The sequence below is a fragment of the Capricornis sumatraensis genome, chromosome 10, assembly GCF_032405125.1.
Source record: "Capricornis sumatraensis isolate serow.1 chromosome 10, serow.2, whole genome shotgun sequence".
Lineage (NCBI taxonomy): Eukaryota > Metazoa > Chordata > Mammalia > Artiodactyla > Bovidae > Capricornis > Capricornis sumatraensis.
The window spans coordinates 43,542,490-43,564,231 of NC_091078.1; the positions used below are offsets into that span (position 1 = coordinate 43,542,490).

Below are 21,742 nucleotides of genomic sequence, written 5' to 3' on the forward strand. Positions count from 1 at the left end.
CCAAAAATGAACATTATGTACCTTATTGTCTACATAACTTACACTCCTTTAAAAAAAATTCTTCAGTGAATTAAAACACCATTGGGCAGAAGTCAATATATAAGATGCTTGAGTCCATGAGTTTTCTAGAAGAAAACTTTCATGCTTTTCACATGAAAGCAGACAGAAGATGGATTACCCACACGTGTAAAAGTATTCCTGCTGTGATCAAACATGACATCCTCAGAGGTCAGTGTGCAGGAATTCACTGAAACAAAACCCAAAGTGTTCAAATTACTTCAGAACACTCAAATTACTTTATTTTCACACATGGCTTTAGATTGAAAGGATTGTTACAGCAAAAATGTCCTAATACATACATACTGTAGAGTATGTATTAGGATCCACTCCACTAAACAGTTTAAAAAGATAAGCAGTATTTGGAAATGGTAATATTTCTCCAAGTTCAAAAGAAATAAAGTATAAACCCAGTCCCAACAGAAAGACTTATTTCAGCTGCAACAGTAACTTCATTAATTTATGAAAATACACTGCTTCTAAAGACTCTACAGAATACAGTTATACAATTAATGTTGGAAAAATACAATACAAAAAAAATTATGACTAAAGCAACCAATACAAACATACCAACCACTTATAATCCTATAAAACTGAGATAAATGTAGCTTTGAGTCTCCTAAAAGTCATAGTAAAAATGGAAAACAAATCAGATTAAATCATTCTCATTATATAAAAATAAACAAATCAGCTCTTCAAAGGAGAAAGTTTTTCATGGTACTTAATACTGAAATAGAGATCCCAGGTGGCTCAGTGGGTAAAGAATATGCCTGCAATGTAGGAGACACAGAGATGCAAGTCCATCCCCGGGTCCAGAAGATACCCTGGAGAAGGGCATGGCAACACACTTCAGTATTCTTGCCTGGAGAACCCCGTGGACAGAGGAACCTGGTGGGCCACAGTCCACAGGGTCACAAAGAGTCGGACACGACTGAAGGACGGACCACAGCACTGCAAACAGCAACAAAATAGGACCAGTGAAATATGGAGACAAAATCGCGGCCTCAAGATTCTATTTTAAATACTCTCAAACGAAAAGAGTTTGATCTACTGAGAGCTGGATCACTGGATTTTTTTAATCTAAGGGGTCCGAAATTCTCCAGATCTACCTTCAGAATTAATTCTCTATAGGCATTTTTACAAGGGAATAAGGAATGATACCCTTCCTCTGTTACAGAGACCAGAACAGTCAAAAGATGTCAGTCTGCCGTGTGTCAAAACATCCAATATATATCCAACAGTTACTAACTTAACTGTGAAATTCAATGTTGACCATCACGACAGCTACCAAGTACTTAAAAAGCGTCTGGAGAACTGGCTACAAAGACGCCCCAGACAACTCTCCTAGACCTGCCAACCTTGGGCTCCCGGTGACCTCAACGATCTCTGCGAACACGCGAGGACAGCAAAGCCGCGTCCGTCTTGCGCGTTCACACGCCGGAACCCTGAGGAACTCAAGGAAGCTAACAGCCAGGAGGCAGGTGAGAGGCCGCCGAAGGAGCGACCAGCGGGGAGGACCGTGCCTTGGTGGGGAGCTCACCTGGAGGGACGTGGTCACCTGGTAGGAGCCGCGATCGGGGCGGAAAGCCGGCCGGGAGGGGACTCACCTGCAGGCAACCCCAGGTGAGGAACTCACGCAGGCCCCGCCGTGAAGGGCAGCGGACTGGTCGGAGGTCAGTCCCCGAGTCGGGCGCTCTCCCGGCGGTCAGTCCCGGACCTCGCGGGGACTGACAGCAACAACGGAACCGACTCCCGAGCTACCACGTGAGGGCCTCGCTTCTTCCGCCCGGGGCCAGCCGCCCGGGTTTGGGCGGTGCGGCGCTGGGAGGGGCCGAAGGAGCGCGGGGGCGGGGCGGTGCGCGCGCCAGGCATCGCCAGCCGAGCGCCGAGGCGCCGCGCCCATTGGCGGAGACAGCTGCGCGTCTAGGCCCGAGCGGCCCGGCCCAGCCCGCGGCGGCTCCGCGTTAGTCAGTCATGGGGCGGCCGCCCAGAGCCGCCGCGGGGGCGGCGGGGCTCGGGGCTCGGGGGTCCGGCTGAGCCGGCCGCGGATAGCGAGCCTGCCGCGAAGGCGACGGAGGCGGACGCGGGGGGACCCCGGCGGCAGCGGCGGCGGGGGAAGCGGGAGCCGCCTGGGATGTTCAGTGAGTGCGGGCGGCGGGCGCGGGTGGCGGCGCGGCCTAGGCAGTGGGGGCGGGGCGGGCCGGCGTGGCTGCGGGCGGCGGCCCCGCCCGGAGGCCCGGAGCGCGGGCCGGCTCTCTCGGGCGTTTAAGCTAGAAGAGTGTCTCTAGGCCAAAGTCGGGCTGAAACTTGGCACATGGTGGCGGGGAGGACGCTGACGAGCGCGGCGGTCCCCACCTGCAAGGGCGCCCTCGAGGCGGCCGCACCCCTGACAGCCGGCTGCGGGCTGTGCGCCGCGGAGCCGGGAGGCCGCGGAGCGCCTGGGCGAGGCGTGGGCGGGGAGCCGAAGGTGAGCGAGCCGGCGTCCTGGGCTCGGCGGAAGCGAGGCCCTTCAGACTGCGGCGGGGGCGCCCCGGGTCGGCCCCCCGCGGCGGCCGGCTGAGCTCTGACCTCTGACCTTGCAGGTGGCGGTCTCGGAGCTGAAAGCCGGCCTGCGGGACCCGGGCCGCGCCGGGAGCGGCGCGCGGGGACTGTCTGCTCCTAGGTGACCCAGCGTTGCGGGGTGGGGGGAAGGGGACTGCGGTGGCCGACCTCGGCCTGGGTCCCAGCCCTGCTTGAGGGTGGAAGTCAGAAGAGGAGTTCGGGCCATATCCTTACACTCAGGGAAGCTTCTCGTAGTGGATGGGCTTGATGTCTACATCGACCTTCTGTGGAAACCATGTACCTACGTGTAATCTCTATGAGCATTCGTTTCTTCTTCTGGGGTATTGACTGATAACTTAAAAGTGGACTTTTTAAAGGATACCCAAAAGAGGAATAACGTATATGAAAATACCTGACAAATAGGATGTGTTCTGTTAATACTAATTATCGGCTATTACAATTACTTTTTTGGTAGAGTACTTTGTAGGTTCCTTGTGGGCGTAAATTTTTTGCATTAAATGTGAAGCATGCTAACTTTTGATTTTTATGAATTATAAATATTTTCTGCCTTACGAATCCGTATTAAGCTGGAAAACCAAAAATGGGCTTAGCTTAAGCATTTTTTGTTTTTGGTCATCAACGGTAAATCAGTGTGTTTGGGAGTGATTTTGATGCTTCTGCCTCTAAATGTGTGAAGTTTATACTTGGTTCTGTCACTGGGAAATCAGGAAAAGTCCTCCGTTAACTATGCAGTCAACCAATTTTTTGGTTTTACTTTTGCAAACAGACATCCTCCATGATACCTATGAAGGACACCTTTGGAGAAAGGGTTTTTGTTTGTTTGATGATTCAGCTGGAAGGAGGCCGCAAAGATGCTGTTAAACAGCATTGCCCAGGACAGTGCTAGAAGCCCTTCCTAGCCTCTCTGTGACAGATAGCTTCTCAAGTAGTAACTATTTTGATGATGCCTTCAACAAGCGTGTGGTAAGTTCTCACTGTTCTGTTCCCCAAGAGAACCCTTGGAGCAGCAAGACATAAAGGGGAAGAGCTCAGACCCAGCAGCCAGGTGACCCAAGCACCCCTCTTGGCACTGTGGACCCCACGGCACCTGTCTGACTTCTGTGAGCCTCAACTTTCTCATCTGAGGAATGTTCCCTACCCTATGGGTCAGTAAGGGCTAGGTATTAGTATAGCGGTGGTGTAGGAAACTAATAGTGTGGTGATTCCCAGGATAGAAGTTTGTTCCTGGGTTTGATGGGCAGAGAGAATCAGGCCTGAGGAAGAGATGGCCAAGCTGGGCTGTGAAACCTGGGTGAAAGTGAAGTCTCTCAGTCGTGTCCAACTCTTTGCAACTGGTGGACTGTAGCCCACCAAGCTCATCCATCCATGAGATTCTCCAGGCAAGAATACTGGAGTGGGTTGCCATTTCCTTCTCCAGGGGATCTTCCCAACCCAGGGATCAAACCCAGGTCTCCCACATTGCAGGCAGACGCTTTAAGACTTAGTTAAACCAGGTAGGAGTTAGGGGAGAGGAAAGGGGGAGGAGTTCCTCCAATTAAAGAAGGAGGCTTTGACCAAAGCCCCTAAGGCTAGACAGTGGGGTGGTACCCACCTGTTTTGTAAACAAAGACAGTTCAGAGTAACCTTGAGATGACAAGGTGGAGATGGGTTTTTTTGTTTTGTTTTTTTTATCTTCCCCACTGGTGGAGGAAGGAGAAAGTTTTTAAGCTGAGCACAGATGGCATCAGATTAGCTTTTTGGAAAGATTATACTTGTAGTAATGTGGAATTGAAAGTAGGGAAGGCCCAGCCACTTGTCTTGGTAGCTTTGTGTCTGCCTTTGACTCTGAAAGGAAAAGGACTGCTTACCAGAGGCAGGCATTTTAATCCAAATCTGGAAGCTTAAAGGGCGCTTTGAGAAGGCATGAAGAAACCTGGAGACCATTCCAGGCAACTTTTTCTCTTGAAAAGATCTTCAGGGATATATTGTATATGCCTAACTACAAGGCAGGATTTTCCCCCCACCTGCCCCCTGAAGTTCAGTTCAGTCGCTCAGTTGTGTCCGACTCTTTGCAACCCCATGAACCGCGGCACACCAGGCCTCCCTGTCCATCACCAACTCCTGGAGTCCGCCCAAACCTGTGTCCATTGAATCAGTGATGCCATCCAACCATCTCATCCTCTGTCGTACCCTTCTCCTCCTGCCCTCAATCTTTCCCAGCACTGAAGTCTTTTCCAATGAGTCAGTTCTTCACATCAGGTGGCCAAAGTATTGGAGTTTCAGCTTCAACATCAGTCCTTCCAATGAACACCCAGGACTGATCTTTAGGATGGACTGGTTGGATCTCCTTGCAGTCCAAGGGACTCTCAAGAATCTTCTCCAATACCACAGTTCAAAAGCATCAATTCTTTGGCGCTCAGCTGTCTTTATAGTCCAACTCTCACATCCATACATGACCACTGGAAAAACCATAGCCTTGACTAGACGGACCTTTGTTGACAAAGTATCCCTGAAAGTATCCCTCTTAAAAGAAAGTGTCACCGCACGCTTAAGTGTCTCCTATTACAAACACTGTAATTACGCTTTCCAACAACAAGGTGCCGTTTGGGAAATGTACTGGACTGAAACAATCTTAGTCAATGCTAGTTTGGGATTATTTATACAATCAGTATAGTATTAATGAGTGATAAGTAGAAAAAGTATACCCACCTGAATGGGTATTGATGGCTTTGTTGAGATTTCTAGTGATGTGTGGGTTCAAGAAGTACTCTGTCATAGGTGATTTGATAGATGCGAAGGTCATGTGTTCTAGAAAATGGAATTGATGATTCAGAGTGACTAAAGTGATCACAGAGGCATAGATGTTGAAGATAGAAGTGGGTGCTTGCCTGCATTCTAAGTTGCTTCAGTGGTGTCTGCCTCTTTGCTGGTCAGTGGTTTCTGACTCTATAGACTAGAGCCCGCCAGGCTCTTCTGTCCATAGGATTCTCCAGGCAGGAATACTGGAGTGGATTGCCATGCTCTCCTCCAGGGGATCTTTCTGATCCAGGAATGGAACCTTTTTTTAAGTTAACGAAATATTTTTCTCTATTAATTTTCTTATCGCAAGGGTAAAGTTGTCTTAGGTTTGAGCTTGCTTTTATTTGAATGTAGTTTTATAGACAGTAGGGCTTCCCTTGTGGATCAGAGGTTAAAGCATCTGCCTGGAATGCGGGAGACCCAGGTTCGATCCCTGGGTTGGGAAGATCCCCTGGAGAAGGAAATGGCAACCTACTCCAGTACATGGAGGGAGGAGCCTGCTAGGCTACAGTTCATGGGGTTGCAAAGAGTCGGACACGACTGAGCAACTTCACACACACACAGACAGTAACTGCTGCTCTGTTTGTCTGCTGAAACAAATTCCTTTTTCCCTTCTCATTTTTTTTTAACTTGAAGATGGTTTAAAGAACGTTGTATATTGGCAAGCTTTAGAAAATACTATAGAAAATTCCCATTCATAAATCTTTGTTTAGCAATCAGATAAGATATCTTTCTGGTAAGATGTATTTAAATGTATCTGGGAGAGCTGGCAATTCAGTAATCGGAATTATTTTGCAGAACTTTGTAAATTGACATTTTTAAGTCATGATACTGCTGCTTTACTTTCACAAAATAATACCATGATCTGGAACTGTGTTCAAAACAGTAAGCATTGGCCACGTGTGGTTGCTTTAATTAAAATGAAAACTTTAATTCTTCAGTTGCATTGCTGCTAAGTCGCTTCAGTCGTGTCTGACTCTGTGCGAACCCATAGACGGCAGCCCACCAGGCTCCTCTGTCTCTGGGGTTCTCCAGGCAAGAACACTGGAGTGGGTGGCCATTTCCTTCTCAGTTGCATTAGTCACACTTTAATTGCTAAATAGCCCTTGTGGCCGGTGGCTGCCACACTGAGCAGTGCAGATGGACAACATTCCCACCATTGCAGGAGGTCCTACAGGCAGTGCTGTTGTTTTAGTTGTTAAGTCGTATCCCAGTCTTTTGTGACTGCATGGACTGTAGCCCACCAGGCTCCTCTGTCGATGGGATTTCCCAGGCAGGAATACTGAAGTGGTTGTCATTTCCTTCTCCAAGGGATCTTCCCGACCCAGGAATTGAAACTGCGTCTCCTGCACTGGCAGACGGGAAGCCCATGGGCAGTACTACTCTAGAATAAAAAAGTCATCTTTCCACTGAGACACACATGAGGCTTTAATGTCACTAAAGCATCTTCAAAACCTCATTTGAGTCCTGTTTCAGAGAGAATGATAAACATAGGAAACCATATCCCCCTTATTCTGAGAGCACAATATCCTGTTTCTTCTGTCTGCAGACATTGTAAATGGAGTACATGTGAAAAGTTTTCTTTATAAAAGCAGACATGGTAGATATAGGTAGCCATTCTATAGATTGTGCCATACCCTTCCACGTTAACAAAGTTTTGTATAGAAATAAGTTTTCTGAGCCCTAAAACAAGTGTTGAAGTAGGAATTAAATATTTGTGGCTTTCTTGGTTCATAAAAATACAGAGAAATCACGTGCCTAAATTAAACCGTTGGGAATTCCAAGCAGGAGCTAGACAAAGCTCACTTTATTTTTAATGTGAATTTCCAAGATAAAAGCCCTGTTCTAGGGAACTGTTCATCTGGGGCAACTAAGAAACAATGATGGCAGAAGAGGGCAGCTGCATCGGTTGTGGAGGATGGTTTTTAGCATGGAGTAGCATAATCAGATTTGTCTTTTTCTCTGACCACCTTCAAACGGGTGTTTGAGGTAGGCCTACAGGTGGGAGGGTATTGGATTAGTCCAGATGAGAAGTGATTTGTGCTGTCAAAAAGCAGCAGTGCGGATGTAGTAACACAGTGGCTCCAAGACAGAATCCTGTCTGGAATAGAAGGACATGATGGCTGTTTAGAAGTGAGGCTGGGGGAGACAAGAGAAGATGGCCACTAGTTTTTGCTTGTTTGGTTGGTTTTGTTTGTGGGTTTTATTGTTGTTGTCTCTGTTGGTGGTTGGTGGCACCATTAAGCTGGTTAGGAAAACTAGAAGGAGGAAGTATGGAAGGAAGAGAATTTGAGCACATTGCATTTCAGATGTTGGCAGCATCTAGGTAGAGAAGTCATTCAGTCTTGAGCTCAGAAACGTGATCTGACTACAGACAGCAGAGAGTCTTGTGTCACTGATGCTGTGATCCAGGGAATGTGGAGGACGGGAGAGGGGAGCCGGAAGACACGCTTGCAGGGGAGGTGGCATATTCAGCAGCCTGGGGACCATGTAAAGATAATGGGGGGAAATGACTTAGATTTGACAAGAGTTGAGGAATCTCAAGTCTAAGTAAATAGCTCGCTGATGGCTGGCTGGGTAAGGAGACTACTGCAGGTTTGGAGTGGCTGGGGGTAGGAAGCTACGGGAAAAGAATTGACAAGAAAAGACTTCTGGGACTTTATGGAGGTCTCAGCTGATGTTAGAGAAGATCAATTTCTAGTGTTATCGGGCTGCCAGACTGTATGATTTCTGCTCCACCCTATTGCCTCCCAGATTTTACATTGCTTCCTAAGCCCCGAGCTGTGAGCCTTATTCTTGTGGCATATTATTTCCATGGGAAAGAGCACAGCTTTTAGTTATTCTGCAAGTTTTAAAATTATATCATATATGACCGAAACTGAGAATAGTCTGGTTCATTTATTTTTAAGCTATGGTTTATATTTCCACAAAGCATTTAATCATGATGATTAATGCAAAAACTTAGGTTTTTAGATGCTACTTAGAAGATCTGTCAATGGATTTTGCAAGCCTGTAGAATGCTGCAGTGAAAGAGAAGAGAACTGATATGTGAGTCCCTAGTAGGCACTTTACATCTCACTTTAAAAGTATAAAATGATTTTTATCAGTTTTTAAGCATCATTACAACTGGAAAACATACACTTTAAAAAAAAAACACAGAAACACCTAGCTGCTGTCCATATACTCAGTTAGGGAATTGATTTGAGGATAGTGGTGGTGAGTTTGCCTGGATTTGTTTTGAACTCTTATCCTCAAAGCTGTCACCTTGTATCTTAGGGGTAAGGGGAGACATGCTATTCACATGGTGCTCTATTGGCATCTCATGGAATTGGTAGTCCTTAACCCATGAAGTGCTGGGCTGGGGCTATCTCTTTAAGCACCCCTCCAACCACACACATTTGAACATAAGTGGGTGGGGTTAGGCTGCAAGCGTTAGTGTCCTGATCTTCTGTAGCAACTTTGTTGAAGTATTAAATAGTAGAGAACTATTAATGCATGAGAAATAGATACAATAGGTTAGAATCCTCATTTTAGTTTCCAGAAATACTAATAACGTGATATGAAAAGAAAGGTATGTATGTATTTTTAACTTTAAAGCTAAAATATTTTATGTCAATTGAAAATTAAGAGAAAACCTGAAATTTTTTGACAAAGATGTAATTAGATTGAAAATCAATTTAAATTTAAAAGATTTTATAAATATGAGAAAAGATAAACAGGTAAGGGAATTGCAGTGTTAGTCTCATGCCTGAGTCTCTCAAAAAGACCGGTCCATTTTAAGGAGGGTTTGTTTTGTTTTGTTTTTTATTTTCTTCATGTGTCCATTTATGGGTGTTAGTACTATGGAGATCGAGGTGGCTCAGTGGTGAAGAATTCACCTGCCAAGCAACAGACGTGGGTTCAATCCCTGGGTAGGGAATATCCTTTGGAGAAGGAAATGGCAACCCTCTCCAGTATTCTTGCCTGGGAAATCCCACAGACAGAGCAGCCTGGTGGGCTACAGTCCATGGGGTCGCAAGAGAGTCAAACAATTTAGTTACTGAAAAACAACATGGCATCTAGGGAAATCAGTCAAGGGAGAGGGACTGATTTCTTTGCAGAACTCTTTATTTATTTCATTTAAAATATGTGTGCACTGAAATCTAGTCCAGGGAAGTCAGTTGGCTCATGTTTCTGATATTTCAGTTGAGTGCAGCTGTAAAAGAGACTTAATGCCTGTGTTCCTCCCCTTGAGATCCATGGCCTTGCAGATGATTCACTGCCTACCCTCAGGGAAGGTTCTCGTAAGTGGTGGTTTGGAGCCAGAATCTGCTGTTTGGGGAAGCTGCTGCTGCTGCTGCTGCTACTAAGTCGCTTCAGTTGTGTCCGACTCTGTGTGACCCCATTGGTGCAGCTAATTTGGGCAAATTCGTTAGAATCTGTATTTACAGACTAGTTTCTGGTGATCCCCAATAGGGCCAGTTGTGTTTTATTTAACTGTCGTTCTAGCTGCTTTCTCTTCGCTGTCTCGTTTCCCCTTCTCTTTAAACACGCATATACAGTGTCCCACCTTGGGTTCACTTGCCATTCCAGGGTCTCCTTTGTCAGTTTTCCCATGTCTGTCCTGTGTACACGTATTTCCTGTCAGACAGGTAACCTCTTAACTCCCATCTTATTTGAAACACTGAGGGACATTCATTGATAGTTTGCATTCCCATGGCAATAAGAGATGGCTAGTAGGAAATCTGGAAAAGCTTTAGTTTCAGCTAAAATATAAGGAATTGGGCTGCTTTGGAAGAGTTTGGAGACTAAGAATTCTTGAAGTTAGCTATATGTTTCATTGTATCACTGACTCAACCTTTTTAAAAGGTTGAGACCCACTGCCTCTCCTTTTTAACAAACATTTGATCCTGTCTCTAGTAATCCAGAAATGAAATGCATAGATAATATAATCATTCTATACACTTGGTTTAAAATAACATTTATGATGTTGTAACATTTTATATTTGTATATAAATATATGTATTTTTGTATATGCATATCTCCAGCCTTTACTGTTTGTTCTGTTGTATGACTTTTATACAATTGAAAAGTCAATCTTCAGATTATGTTTTAAAAAATCTTCAGATTATGTTTTGAAAGAGTCAACTTGAATCAGTTTGCAAGGATTATTTGTCAGTGATTTTGGAACAGCTTGTTTGGTGCTGTATCTGGATAAAACAGTTATATGGTTATTCACTGAAAGAAATTTCAATGGATAAAAATTATATATGGATAAATTTTTTTAATATTTAAAGAATAACAGATTTTTGGAATATGAGGAATTTTAGCCCTGGGATTTCTTTGGAAGGAATGATGCTAAAGCTGAAACTCCAGTACTTTGGCCACCTCATGTGAAGAGTTGACTCATTGGAAAAGACTCTGATGCTGGAAGGGATTGGGGGCAGGAGGAGAAGGGGACGACAGAGGAGGAGATGGCTGGATGGCATCACCGACTCGATGGACATGAGTCTGAGTGAACTCCAGGAGTTGGTGATGGACAGGGAGGTCTGGCGTGCTACGATTCATGGGGTCGCAAAGAGTTGGACACGACTGAGCGACTGAACTGAACTGAAAACAAATGGAGGAAATCACAAAAGAGAAGTCCAGTGCCTATAATTGAAACTGAAAACTTAAACATATCCAAATAAATGATCAAAAACACATCTTCCACATACAGACAAAAAAATTAGAAGCTCTTGATTTAGAGAAAGTCACCCTGATGGGGACAATCACTTGTGTACAGATAATGTTATTTGCATTCCAGAGTGGACACCGTGTTTTGATTCTGAAGAAGAAAATATTTTTTACGTCACTGGAGTGAACCTAGAAAATTCATCCAGCTGTCAGTGTTCATATGGACTGCAGTATTCTTTACTTCAGGCAGAGGAGTGCTTGAGGCCAATAGCAGCATCAGGGGTTCCTGATATTCTCTGTGTGTGTGTGTGTGTGTGTGTGTGTATTTGGCTGGGCCAGGTCTTAGTTGTGGCATGTGGGATCATTCCCTGAAGTGAAAGTGTTGGTCACTTAGTCATGTCCAACTCTTTGCGACCCCATGAACTGTAGCTCTCCAGGTTCCTCTGTCCATGGGGTTCTCCAGGCAAGAATACTGGAGTGGGTTGCCATTCCCTTCTCCGGGGGATCTTCCTGACCCGGGGATCAAGCCTGGGTCTCCTGCATTGCAGGCAGATTCTTTACCATCTGAGCCACCAGGGAAACCCCTAGTTCCCTGACCAGGGATTAAACCTGGGCCCCCTGCATTGGGAGCACATAGTCTTAACCACTGGACCACTAGGGAAGGCCAATGAGTTTCTGTCCTTGTTGATCATAAATTTAGCAGTCAAGGAAGATAGTCCTTTTAAAGGGGAACTTTCAAACTAGCTTGAATTACCACCTCAAATTAGTTTGAATATTATCCCTGCATTTCCTCCCTTATAAGAATTCATGAGAGGATTTCACTGGTGGTCCCTGGTGGTCCATTGAGAGTCCACATGCCAGTGCAGGGAATGTGGGTTCAGTCCCTAGTCCAAGAAGTGCCCACGTGTCGTGGGGCACCTAAGCCCAAGAGCCACAGCCACTGAAGCCCACGTGCCCTAGAGCTGGTGCTCCGCGATGAGAGAGGCCACTGCCGTGAGAACCTGTGAGGCCCAGAGAGCGAGCAGCCCGCTTGTCACAACTAGAGAAAGCTCGCGCGAGACAGTGGAGACCCAGCGCAGCCAGGAATAAGATTAACAGAATTCCTGAGAAACTTTCTGATAGGTATACATGTCCTCTTATTATTTTGATGCTTATCTGTACCTGGTGTTACAGATCAAGAGTGAAAGAGGTAAACAACATGACTGAAATGTAAACACACCGATCTAAATGGAGTTTGGCGGGGATGTCTGTGGGGCTTCTATTTTTCTAACTATTTTGTATTGGGGTATAGCCAATTAACAATGTTGTGGTAGTTTAGGCGAACAGCAAAGGGACTCAAGCAAACAGCCATGCACATACATGTAACCATTCTCCCTGCGGGGCTTTATTATTAGGTTGGTACAAAAGTAATTGCGATTTTGGACCATGAATTTTAAATCATTATAACTAGGTTCAGACACATCTTTATTAATCAAAATAGGAGCTGTTACAATCAACACATTTTTGCCAGTGAGAAAAATGTTTATTTCTGTAGCATAAAAATGCATGCTTTGGGATTTGACGAACTCTTCAAAAGCATTTTCTGCTTTCTGCTGGTTGTGGACACATTTTCCCTGCAAAAAGTTGTCAAGATGCTTGAAGAAGTGATAGTCGGTTGACGAGAGGTCAGGTGAATGTGGTGGATGAGGCAAAACTTCGTAGTCCAATTCATTCAAGTTTTGAAGCATTGGTTGTATGACTTGTAGTCAGGAGTTGTCATGGAGAAGAATTGGGCCCTTTCTGTTGACCAGTGTTGGCTGCAGGCATTGCAGTTCCAGTGTATCTCATCGATTTCCTGAGCATACTTCCCAGATATAACGGTTTCACTGGGATTCGGAAAGCTGTAGTGGATCAGGCAGGCAGCAGACCACTAAACAGTAACTGTGACCTTTTTTGGTGCAAGTTTGGCTTTTGGAAGTGCTTTGGAGCTGCTTCTCAGTCCAGTCACTGAGCTGGTCATCACTGGTTGTTATATAAAATCCACTTTTTGTCCCACAGCACAATCTGATTGAGAAATGGTATATTGTTGTTGTGTGTATTAAGAGAAGACAATACTTCAAAATGATGATTTTTTTTTTTTTTTTGGTCAGCTCCTGAGGCACCCACTTACCAAGTTTTTTCACCTTTCCAATTTGCTTCAAATGCCAAATAACTGTAAAATGGTCGACATTGAGTTCTTCAGTAGCTTCTTTTGTAGTCGTAAGAGGATCAGCTTCAGTGATTGCTCTCAGCTGGTTGTTGTCAACTTCTGGTGGCCAGCCACTACTCTTCTCATCTTCAAGGCTCTTGTCTCCCTTGCAAAACTTCTTGAACCACCACATTAGCGAATTGATCATTAGCAGTCCCTAGGCCAAATGCATTGTTGATGGCGCAAGTTTTCTCCACTGCTTTATGACCCATTTTGAACTCAAATAAGAAAATTGTTTGGATTTGCATTTTGTCAAACCTCATTTCCACAGTCTGAAATGAATATAAAATAAACAGCAAGTAATAAGTCATTAGCAAAAAGAAAATAAGGTGAGAAATGTTATATAACATAACCACATTTATTTAAAAATGTATTTCAGTATCAGCAAATTTAACAAGACAAAAACTACAGTTACATTTGTACCAACCTAATATCTAGGCCATTCTCATTTTCCATGATTGAAGCTGGCCAGGTGGTCATTGGGACAGTAGATAAGGTGGTAGAGAGGGTGAGGTTGGTCATTAAGGCTCTCAAGTTGGCCCGGTGGCCCCTGTCCATGCATGACATCCAGCTGTCCATGTGACTCCCCCACAGGTCATGAAACGGGTCCGCACGGAGCAGATCCAGATGGCCGTGTCCTGCTACCTCAAACGCCGGCAGTACGGGGACGCGGACGGCCCGCTGAAGCAAGGCCTGCGGCTGTCGCAGAGCACCGAGGAGATGGCTGCCAGCCTCACAGGTACCTTGCCCCTCTCCCAGAGGCGGCAGTTGGCCCAAGTGCCTCTTCGAAAGCCCGTCATAACACGTCCTCCGTTGGAATCCCAGGGCTTTTGAGCTGTTCCTAATGTGTGCGACTTTCTCCTTCCTTGAACGGGGCCAGGGTCATCTCTTCCCTCTTGCACGGGCCCCTCCCATCTCACCTGGACCTCACTCATGGAAGGCCAGGTTCTCCAGGATGAGTCCTTTGGGAAGTGGTTGGAAGTGTTGGCATCATACGCATATTCCTGAGACTTACAATGTGTTTTTGCTTTTGTTGTTTGAAATTGTTTTGAAATTGGATTTGGATTTTTTAGAAAAAATTTTGAGAAATTTTTCCTGCAGTACTTTTAGATTGTATAAGCATCTTTAAATGGCCAAGGGTGAAGCTTGAGATTATAGTGCTTTCTCTAGCTCAGCCCTGGCTCCTCTTAAGAAGCCCAGCAGGCATCTGCCTCCTTGTCTTCCATGTCAGACTCATTCACTCTCCCTCACCTTCAGACTCAGATGGCTTCCCCTGACAAGGGTGGGGCCAGATGATGGACTTGGAATAGATTCCTGAATGCCTTACTGTTCCTAGTAAGATGGCCAGTGTACCAATCATGAGTAAGTCCTTCTGAGCTTGGCATCACAGTCTTGGGTAAGCACCTGCTGCCTTGTCTTCTTTGGAACCTGTGTTGCTGCTGATAGACAGTAGGGCAACCACTGTAAAATTTGTGTTCTCAGTTGTCTTGATTTAGATATGATGGCATATCAGGAGACTGCCTGTTACTTCTAAAAAACTGCCAGGAAAAGTAAGAAGCATGAAATGTGATTATCATAAAATTTTATCCTGAATAATTTAATTGAGTAATCTGAATAATTATGTCTGCATTCAGCAGACAATCTTGAAGGCCTGCCAGTGGCCGGGTGCTGAGAAGTTCTAGAGAGAGCTGAGACTTGATCCTGGCTTCTGAGGTGCTTCACATTACAGTTGGGAAATAAGGCAGGTAAATCAGCATTCGTGGGAGAGTGACATAGTGAGTCCTGTGAGGGGGATACTCAGCCTCTATGCAAACAGGTAGATCAGCACGTCAAAAGGGCTTCCCAGCAGGTCTAATGGTTCCCACAGTAAATCATAGAGTGAGCTGAGTTTCCAAAGAACTATTAGGAGCTTATCAGCGGGGAGAGTTGAAGGGGAGCATCCAAGGTACCAAATGTGGATTTTTGGAAGATGACTCTGGTGTCCGTGTTAACCAAGGAAGGGCCAGATGAGAACCAGGGGAGCTACTCAGAAGGCTACGGTATGATCCAGTCTGAAGTGAGGACAGCCTGAGCTGAAAGGCTCAGAAGAGTGAGGGGAGGACGAGGTGAGCACTTGTGACTGAGGACTCGAGACTGGCTTCCTCATGGAGGGGCAGCAGGAGAAGGAGGCTGCTCCTACATGTGCAGCCTTCCATCAAGTCTCTTGAGTTTCGGAGGGGACACTGATTCTTCTCACCCATCTCCCCATCTCTGTGTGTTGTATGTCATGGCTCTGCATCCTTGCTGCATAAATTACATCCATGCTTACTTACACGTGTGTCAGTGTTTCATCCAGATTGTTGCTAAAGATGGCTCCTCAGTCCCCAGGCACCTTTTTCCAGTCCTGAGGTTCCCACTCCCAGCAAAAAGGGTAGGAGAACTTTGCTTTTTGCAAAGCATGAACTCACAGAATGGTGATGAAGTGTATGTTTACATCCTGAGTATTGAGATTCCAGCCTTCTTCCTCCTCCCATTACTGAGAATTTTGGCAGCCAAGCACCTACTGACCAGGAAAGTGATTAACTATCGCTCGTCCTGGTGAAACCGCCCTGCCGAACAGAAGAGACCTTAAGACATCACCGGGAAGATGCCATCCGCGTCCTCTTGGGTGATAAACCCACGCCCAGAGTTCTTATCAGCTCTGTGATGCTGACTTTCAGAAAACTAGAGACTGTTGGTTCAGACCTTGAAAGAAACTGATCTACTTCATATGAAAAATGGAATCGAAAAGAAATGATGAGAAGCATCTTGGAGAAAACAAACAGCAGAAAGAAGAGAAACCTCAGCAATATCATCACTGATGGTCTTAAAACAAGAGAATGCTATTTTGAAAGGAAAAAAGAACATTCAAATGTTTGTGTTGTTGATGTTCAGTTGCTCAGTCATGTCCAACTCTGTGACCTCACGAACTGCAGCACTCCAGGCTTCTCTGTCCATCACAACTCCCGGAGCTTGCTCAAACTCATGTCTGTCATCCCCTTCTCCTGCCTTCAGTCATTCCCAGCATCAAGGTTCTTTTTTAATGAGTCGGTTCTTCGCATCTGGTGGCCAAAGTATTGAAACTTCAGTTTCAGCATCAGTCTTTCCAGTGAATATTCAGTTTGATTTCCTTTAGGATTGACTGGTTTGATCTCCTTGCAGTCCAAGGGACTCTCAAGAGTCTTCTCCAATACCATAGTTCAAAACCACATATTTATGTATGTACATGTACTTACATGACAGTACGACTGAAAAATCATTAGAAGAGTTGAAAGTTGAGAAAGCCTCCCACAGAGTAGAGCAGAAAGATAAAAAATGGAATCTGGGAGAGGTTAAAGGATCAGTTCTGGAGGCCTATCTGGAAATTGTAGGAGTCCCAGAAAGAGAACACAAGAGAGAGTCAACAAAATGATTCAAGAAAATTTCTCAGAATTGCAAGATGTGAATTTCTAGATTGAAAGGGCCCCCTGGATGCCTAGCACCAAGGTTGAAAATAGACCCATCCCAGGGCACATGATGGTACAGTACCAGGTCCTGTGCTCACATGCGTCCAGAGGAGTCTCTCATGAGTCTCTGTACCTCTCCTCTCATGCGGCTCGTGTATCTTGTGCTTTATACCTTTTGTTCCTCTGCTGTCACGAAACTGGGTGTCAGGAAGGGCAGGTAGATGTATCAGCCATACTTAACCAGAGGCCCCAACGTCCTTTGAAAATGTACTGAGATGCCCAATGCTACTGATGCCCCACAACACCAGCTGCCACCCATCCTGCCACATTTTAGGCTAATGATTGTCTGTCTGTGTGCATCTTGTGTGTCTCTTCCTCTACAGTCCAATCCGAATCTGGTTGTACCAACATAGTGTCCGCAGCCCCTTGCCAGGCAGAGCCCCAGCAATATGAAGTACAGTTCGGACGGCTGCGGAATTTTCTCACTGGTGAGTACTCAGCACCAGCACCTTTTTTTGTCAAAAGGGAGTGATGCACATTTCCCTCAGAACCCGCTTTGTTCCAGCTATGGTTTAGGTGCCAGGGATCCGAAGGTAGCTGAACACAAGTCTTGTATTCAAACTTATAGTGTGTTGCAACTCCTGAGAGTTAAATCAGGAGGTTAAAGGGCTCTGAGCATGCTATTCACTAGTCCATGGCCTTCAGCACAGTGACTGTGACTTGTGCTGAATAAGTGGAGGCTCAGTCAGCCCTGTAAGGATGCCTCCTTACATGCAGCGGATGTGAAATGGACGTTGCTATACTGCCAGTAAGACATCTCAAAATGGCCTTTTTCCCTTATTTCGAAAAGTGCGAGAGAGTAATAATACTCATGAATCAGCAACACAAAAAATTGAAAGTTGTAATTTAGACCAGTTTGTGGGTGGCGTAATAACCGTGGAAATACAGAACCAGTAGATAGGAATTATAATGAGGTTTCATAATTCACTGTTTGACTTTGTCACTTTTAAAAATGAAGTCATGTAGCCTGTCTGATGCCTTTAGTTCCTCATATGTAGAGTGAACAAGGCTATTCAGAGACAAAACCAAGTGATTTTGACCAGTCCTAAGACAACTGATTATAATTTTAATGTTGGGACGATGATTACAATAAATGTGACTACGTTAATTCTGGTTCTAATCAAAGTCTTTTGAGTACTTTTCCTTCCACAAAACACCTTGAGGTGCAAGAAATAAAAAACTTTCTCTGTCCTCAACAGATGGAGAGTAATTAGCCACGTATTGGTTAGTAGAAAATTATAGTTCACATACTTTGAAGTTGTTTTATTTTTCTTTTCTTATTTGAACAATCCTTGAGTTAATAATTTTAGTAAGCAAGTATATAAACCAAAAGTAATATATATATCTGATTACCACTGAGCGTTCTAATTTCACTTCACCCTCACAGTGGCCAGTGTCTTAAAGCAGAGTCCACATCTCCTGCATTGTGTAGTTGGGCAGAATGACCAATGTGTTACAGGAGAGAAAGGTTACAAATAAAACCCTGGAGAGGGCTATCTTATCAGTTTCACAGATGTTGAGGGATGGGATTCATTAAGTAGAGAATAGTCTGTTAAATTGTTACAGAAATTTAAAAATTGTGAAGATTAACAATTTAATAAAAAGAGTCTGTTTAAACTGTAAAGAAAGAAACTCCAGTAAGATCATTATATCATATGAATGTTAAATAGAACAGCGATCAGTTGCTTTCTGTGTTGGCTAAAGATAAAAAAAGAAAAGTTGGATTTATAAAAAGAATTTCAGTCAGAGGTAAGCAAGAACTTAGAGATGAGATATTTTTAACTATTGGCATTGGTTTTTGAGGCTTTAAGCAATTTTTAAAATTTTTTAAAATCTGTTTTTAGAAAATTATTTCACTTGGTTTTTAAAATACAGCTATGATTTCCCCTTTATAGATTTTTCTCATCAATCTAGTGATGAGGAAGTTGGTTTAGAGAGAAATGCCTGGCCTCATTGAGCCCTTCTCTTGCATCCATTCAGACTGCATGTGCATGAGGCGCTGATCGCACTGGGGCTGGGGTGACAGTAGAGTGTGTTGGGGGGGGGCCTGCCCTCTGATGGAGGAGCCAGACAACTTGGGGAGCTCCAAATCTGTCACTGAGACAGTCTCTCTTAGCCTTTTCCTGTGTAACTTCTCATCTTGTTTCAAAACTGAGAAAGTTTTAATTCTTCAGTTCTTGGTCACAGGTTATTTTGAGAGGGAAAATATATATGGTTTTTCCTTACAGAATGCTTTTTCCTGGAACATTTTTCTCTACCATCAGGTCTCTGAAGGGTAGTCAGCCAAATCGAATGAATAATTATCTCCTGAGCCCCAGGATAGAAGTATGACATATAGTCATTAATCTGAATTGGTGATTAATCCTAAGAGGGCTAACAGTCACAGTTTTTGCATGAAATGTGACAGTAGGGGAAGTGTTTTCATGAACCAGTATAGAACCAATCACGGGGTATTGAGTCTGCATTTGAAGTGAAGGGAGAGAGAGGTTGGCGTGTGGCAGTTAGAGGCGGCCTTCTTTAGGAGGGTAGGCTTTACATTAGCACTTGGATTTCAGACATCTGTGGAAGAGAAGTAGAAGGATTCGGGCTGTGTGCAGAGGCATGAACAGAGTGGCAGAGGTGGTGATTATGCTTTCAGGAACCTTGAAGGAGCCCTTTGTTGAAAATGGGCTTTCAGATTGGAGATAAAGACAGAATGGAGGCAGGATTTGACCACAGGCTTAGATGTGTGACCTTCATCCTGCGTGATGGAGACAGGCCCGGGTGTGACTCTGGGTATGGGAGCAGTGGACAGTGTGTGTGTTAAGGGGCGATGGAGGCCAGCCCAAGTGCACAGAGGCCCTGAGGAGGGGGACAGGGCTGCGGAAGTGGAAAGCGGCGTCTTGAGTCCATAGTTCCATCGTCAAGGTGAGATATCCAGGAGTAAAGGAGGGAGAGCTGAGAATGACGGGCTTGGAGTGGGGAGCGGGGGGAGGTATACTGGGCAGAAATAAGTCAGGTTTTACTTTTTACGTGGTTAGGATGATGGCATCCTGCTGCATAGCATGTAAGGTACAGAACTCAGCATCAGCTATGGGAAAGTACAAATTAAAGGCTAGGAGATGAAAAATCCTAAAGGAAATAATGGAAAAAGTGAGTACTAAGGCTGTAGCACCTGCAGTTTGTTTCTTCTCTAGAAGCCATGGGGTGAGAGGTTCTGTGAGCTCGCCTGTTGGGGCCTTTTCTCCAAGACACTCAGTAGACTGGAGTCAGTCACTCTGGATCTGAACCTGGGGATACCTGGGACTCTTGGATACAGTTTGTGTGTAAGTGCCTGGCTCATAGGAGGCATACATGCGGTGTTAGTTCCTTAAAGCGAGGTAAGCCTCTGAAGAGCAAGGTAGGAAGAGGAGTGCACAGACATGGATGTGAAGGGGCAGGTCAGTGGCACTGCCGACAAACAAAGGAAGGTGTTGGGTTGTGTCTGAAGGCCCAACCCTGTGGAGAAAGGCCAGGGAATGAGGACTGGTGTTTGTTTGACTTAGTGTCCTTTCAGTAAAACATAAGGTGTATATTATGATTACAAGGGAACAAGATTAAAATTGAGCTAAAACTTCAATGTAATCTCACCTTGTTCCAGATATGTTGATGGGAATTTTTAAAGTACTGCATCCCTGTTTCTAGATGGCTAGTGTTTTGTGTTTTTTTTATTCTGAGCTTAGTAAATTAAAATACCTCTCATTTTCAAAAATAAGCCTGAAACTTAAGATTGTAAGGAGTTGAAAACAGCCCTTCACCCCAGTAGAACATATTGAATGTCTGATTGATAAAATTGCATCTTCTTGTTAGTATTTTGAGATTGAAATTTTCCAGAGGTCTTCTAAAGAATTACAGTATTCAAAGAAATACCAAAATCTTTATTAGGGTTCTCTAGAGAAACAGAACCAATAGAATGGAATATATATATAAAGAAAGAGATTTATCTTGAGTTGGCTCACATGATTGCAAAGACTGACAAGTCCAAAATCTTCAGGGCAGGCCTGCAGACTGGGACCCAGGAGAGCCACAGTTCATGTCCAAAAGCAGTCTGCTGGGAGAATTCCCTCTTCTCCTCTTTGTGCTCCTAAAACCTTCCGCTGATTGGATGAGTCCCACCCACATATGGAGGGGAACCCACTCTGCTTAGTCTACTGATTTAAATGTTCATCTCATCTAAAAAATTTCCTTCACAGAAACATCTAGAATGTTTGACCCAATATCTAAGTGCTGTGTCCTAGCCTCATTGACACATAAAATTAACCATCATAAGTCTACCCACTATGAACTTGGCACCCATACCCATCTTCTTAAAAGATAATTAATCTCCAAATAAAAATGATTAACAAGGTCATAATTCTGCCTAACACTCAGTACAGCTATATTTGGCCACTGGGTGCGAATAGCTGACTAATTGGAAAAGACCCTGATGCTGGGAAAGATTGAAGGCAATAGGAGAAGGGGGCAGCAGAGGATGAGATGATTAGATTGCATTGTTAACTCAATGGACATGAATTTCAGCCAACTGTGGGAGATAGTGAAGGACAGGGAAGTTTGGCAGTCCGTGGGGGTCACATAGAGTCAGATGAGACTTAGCAACTGAACAACAACCAAGAATTCCCTAATCACTTTCTCAGAAGAAGAAACAAAGTCCGCAGGTAATGTTTACTCTTCTTGAAACTCTGTGATTTGAATGCTATGATATAGGGACTTCCTAGTGGCCCAGTGGTCAGGACTCCGTGCTTCCACTGCAGGGGACATGGGTTCAGTCCCTGGTCAGGGAACTAAGACCCTGCATGCCGTGTGGCACAGCCAAAAAAGGAGTAAATACTGTGACGCAAAGTCAGTGTAACTTATATTCTGTGGTAAGGGGATAAGAAAGGAAAGAAAACAAAGATATTTGCTTATGTACAGATACTCACAC

At 44.6% G+C, this 21,742-nt stretch overlaps 1 protein-coding gene across 2 annotated transcripts in view; it reads left to right on the forward strand.

Moving 5' to 3' along the window:
- Window positions 1-2,155: 2,155 nt before the first annotated feature.
- The window catches only part of TAF5L (TATA-box binding protein associated factor 5 like), a 29,560-nt gene continuing 9,973 nt past the window's right edge, over window positions 2,156-21,742 (forward strand). The window contains exons 1-3 of one of the 2 annotated variants that reach the window (XM_068982331.1): window positions 2,156-2,198; window positions 13,874-14,018; window positions 17,127-17,231. In XM_068982331.1, the coding sequence (XP_068838432.1) occupies window positions 13,877-14,018; window positions 17,127-17,231 (247 nt within the window). In that variant the 5' untranslated portion in view covers window positions 2,156-2,198; window positions 13,874-13,876. Of the gene's footprint in view, window positions 2,199-3,675; window positions 3,765-13,873; window positions 14,019-17,126; window positions 17,232-21,742 lie in introns of those variants that run through there. The other variant, XM_068982330.1, reaches the window with a different exon arrangement.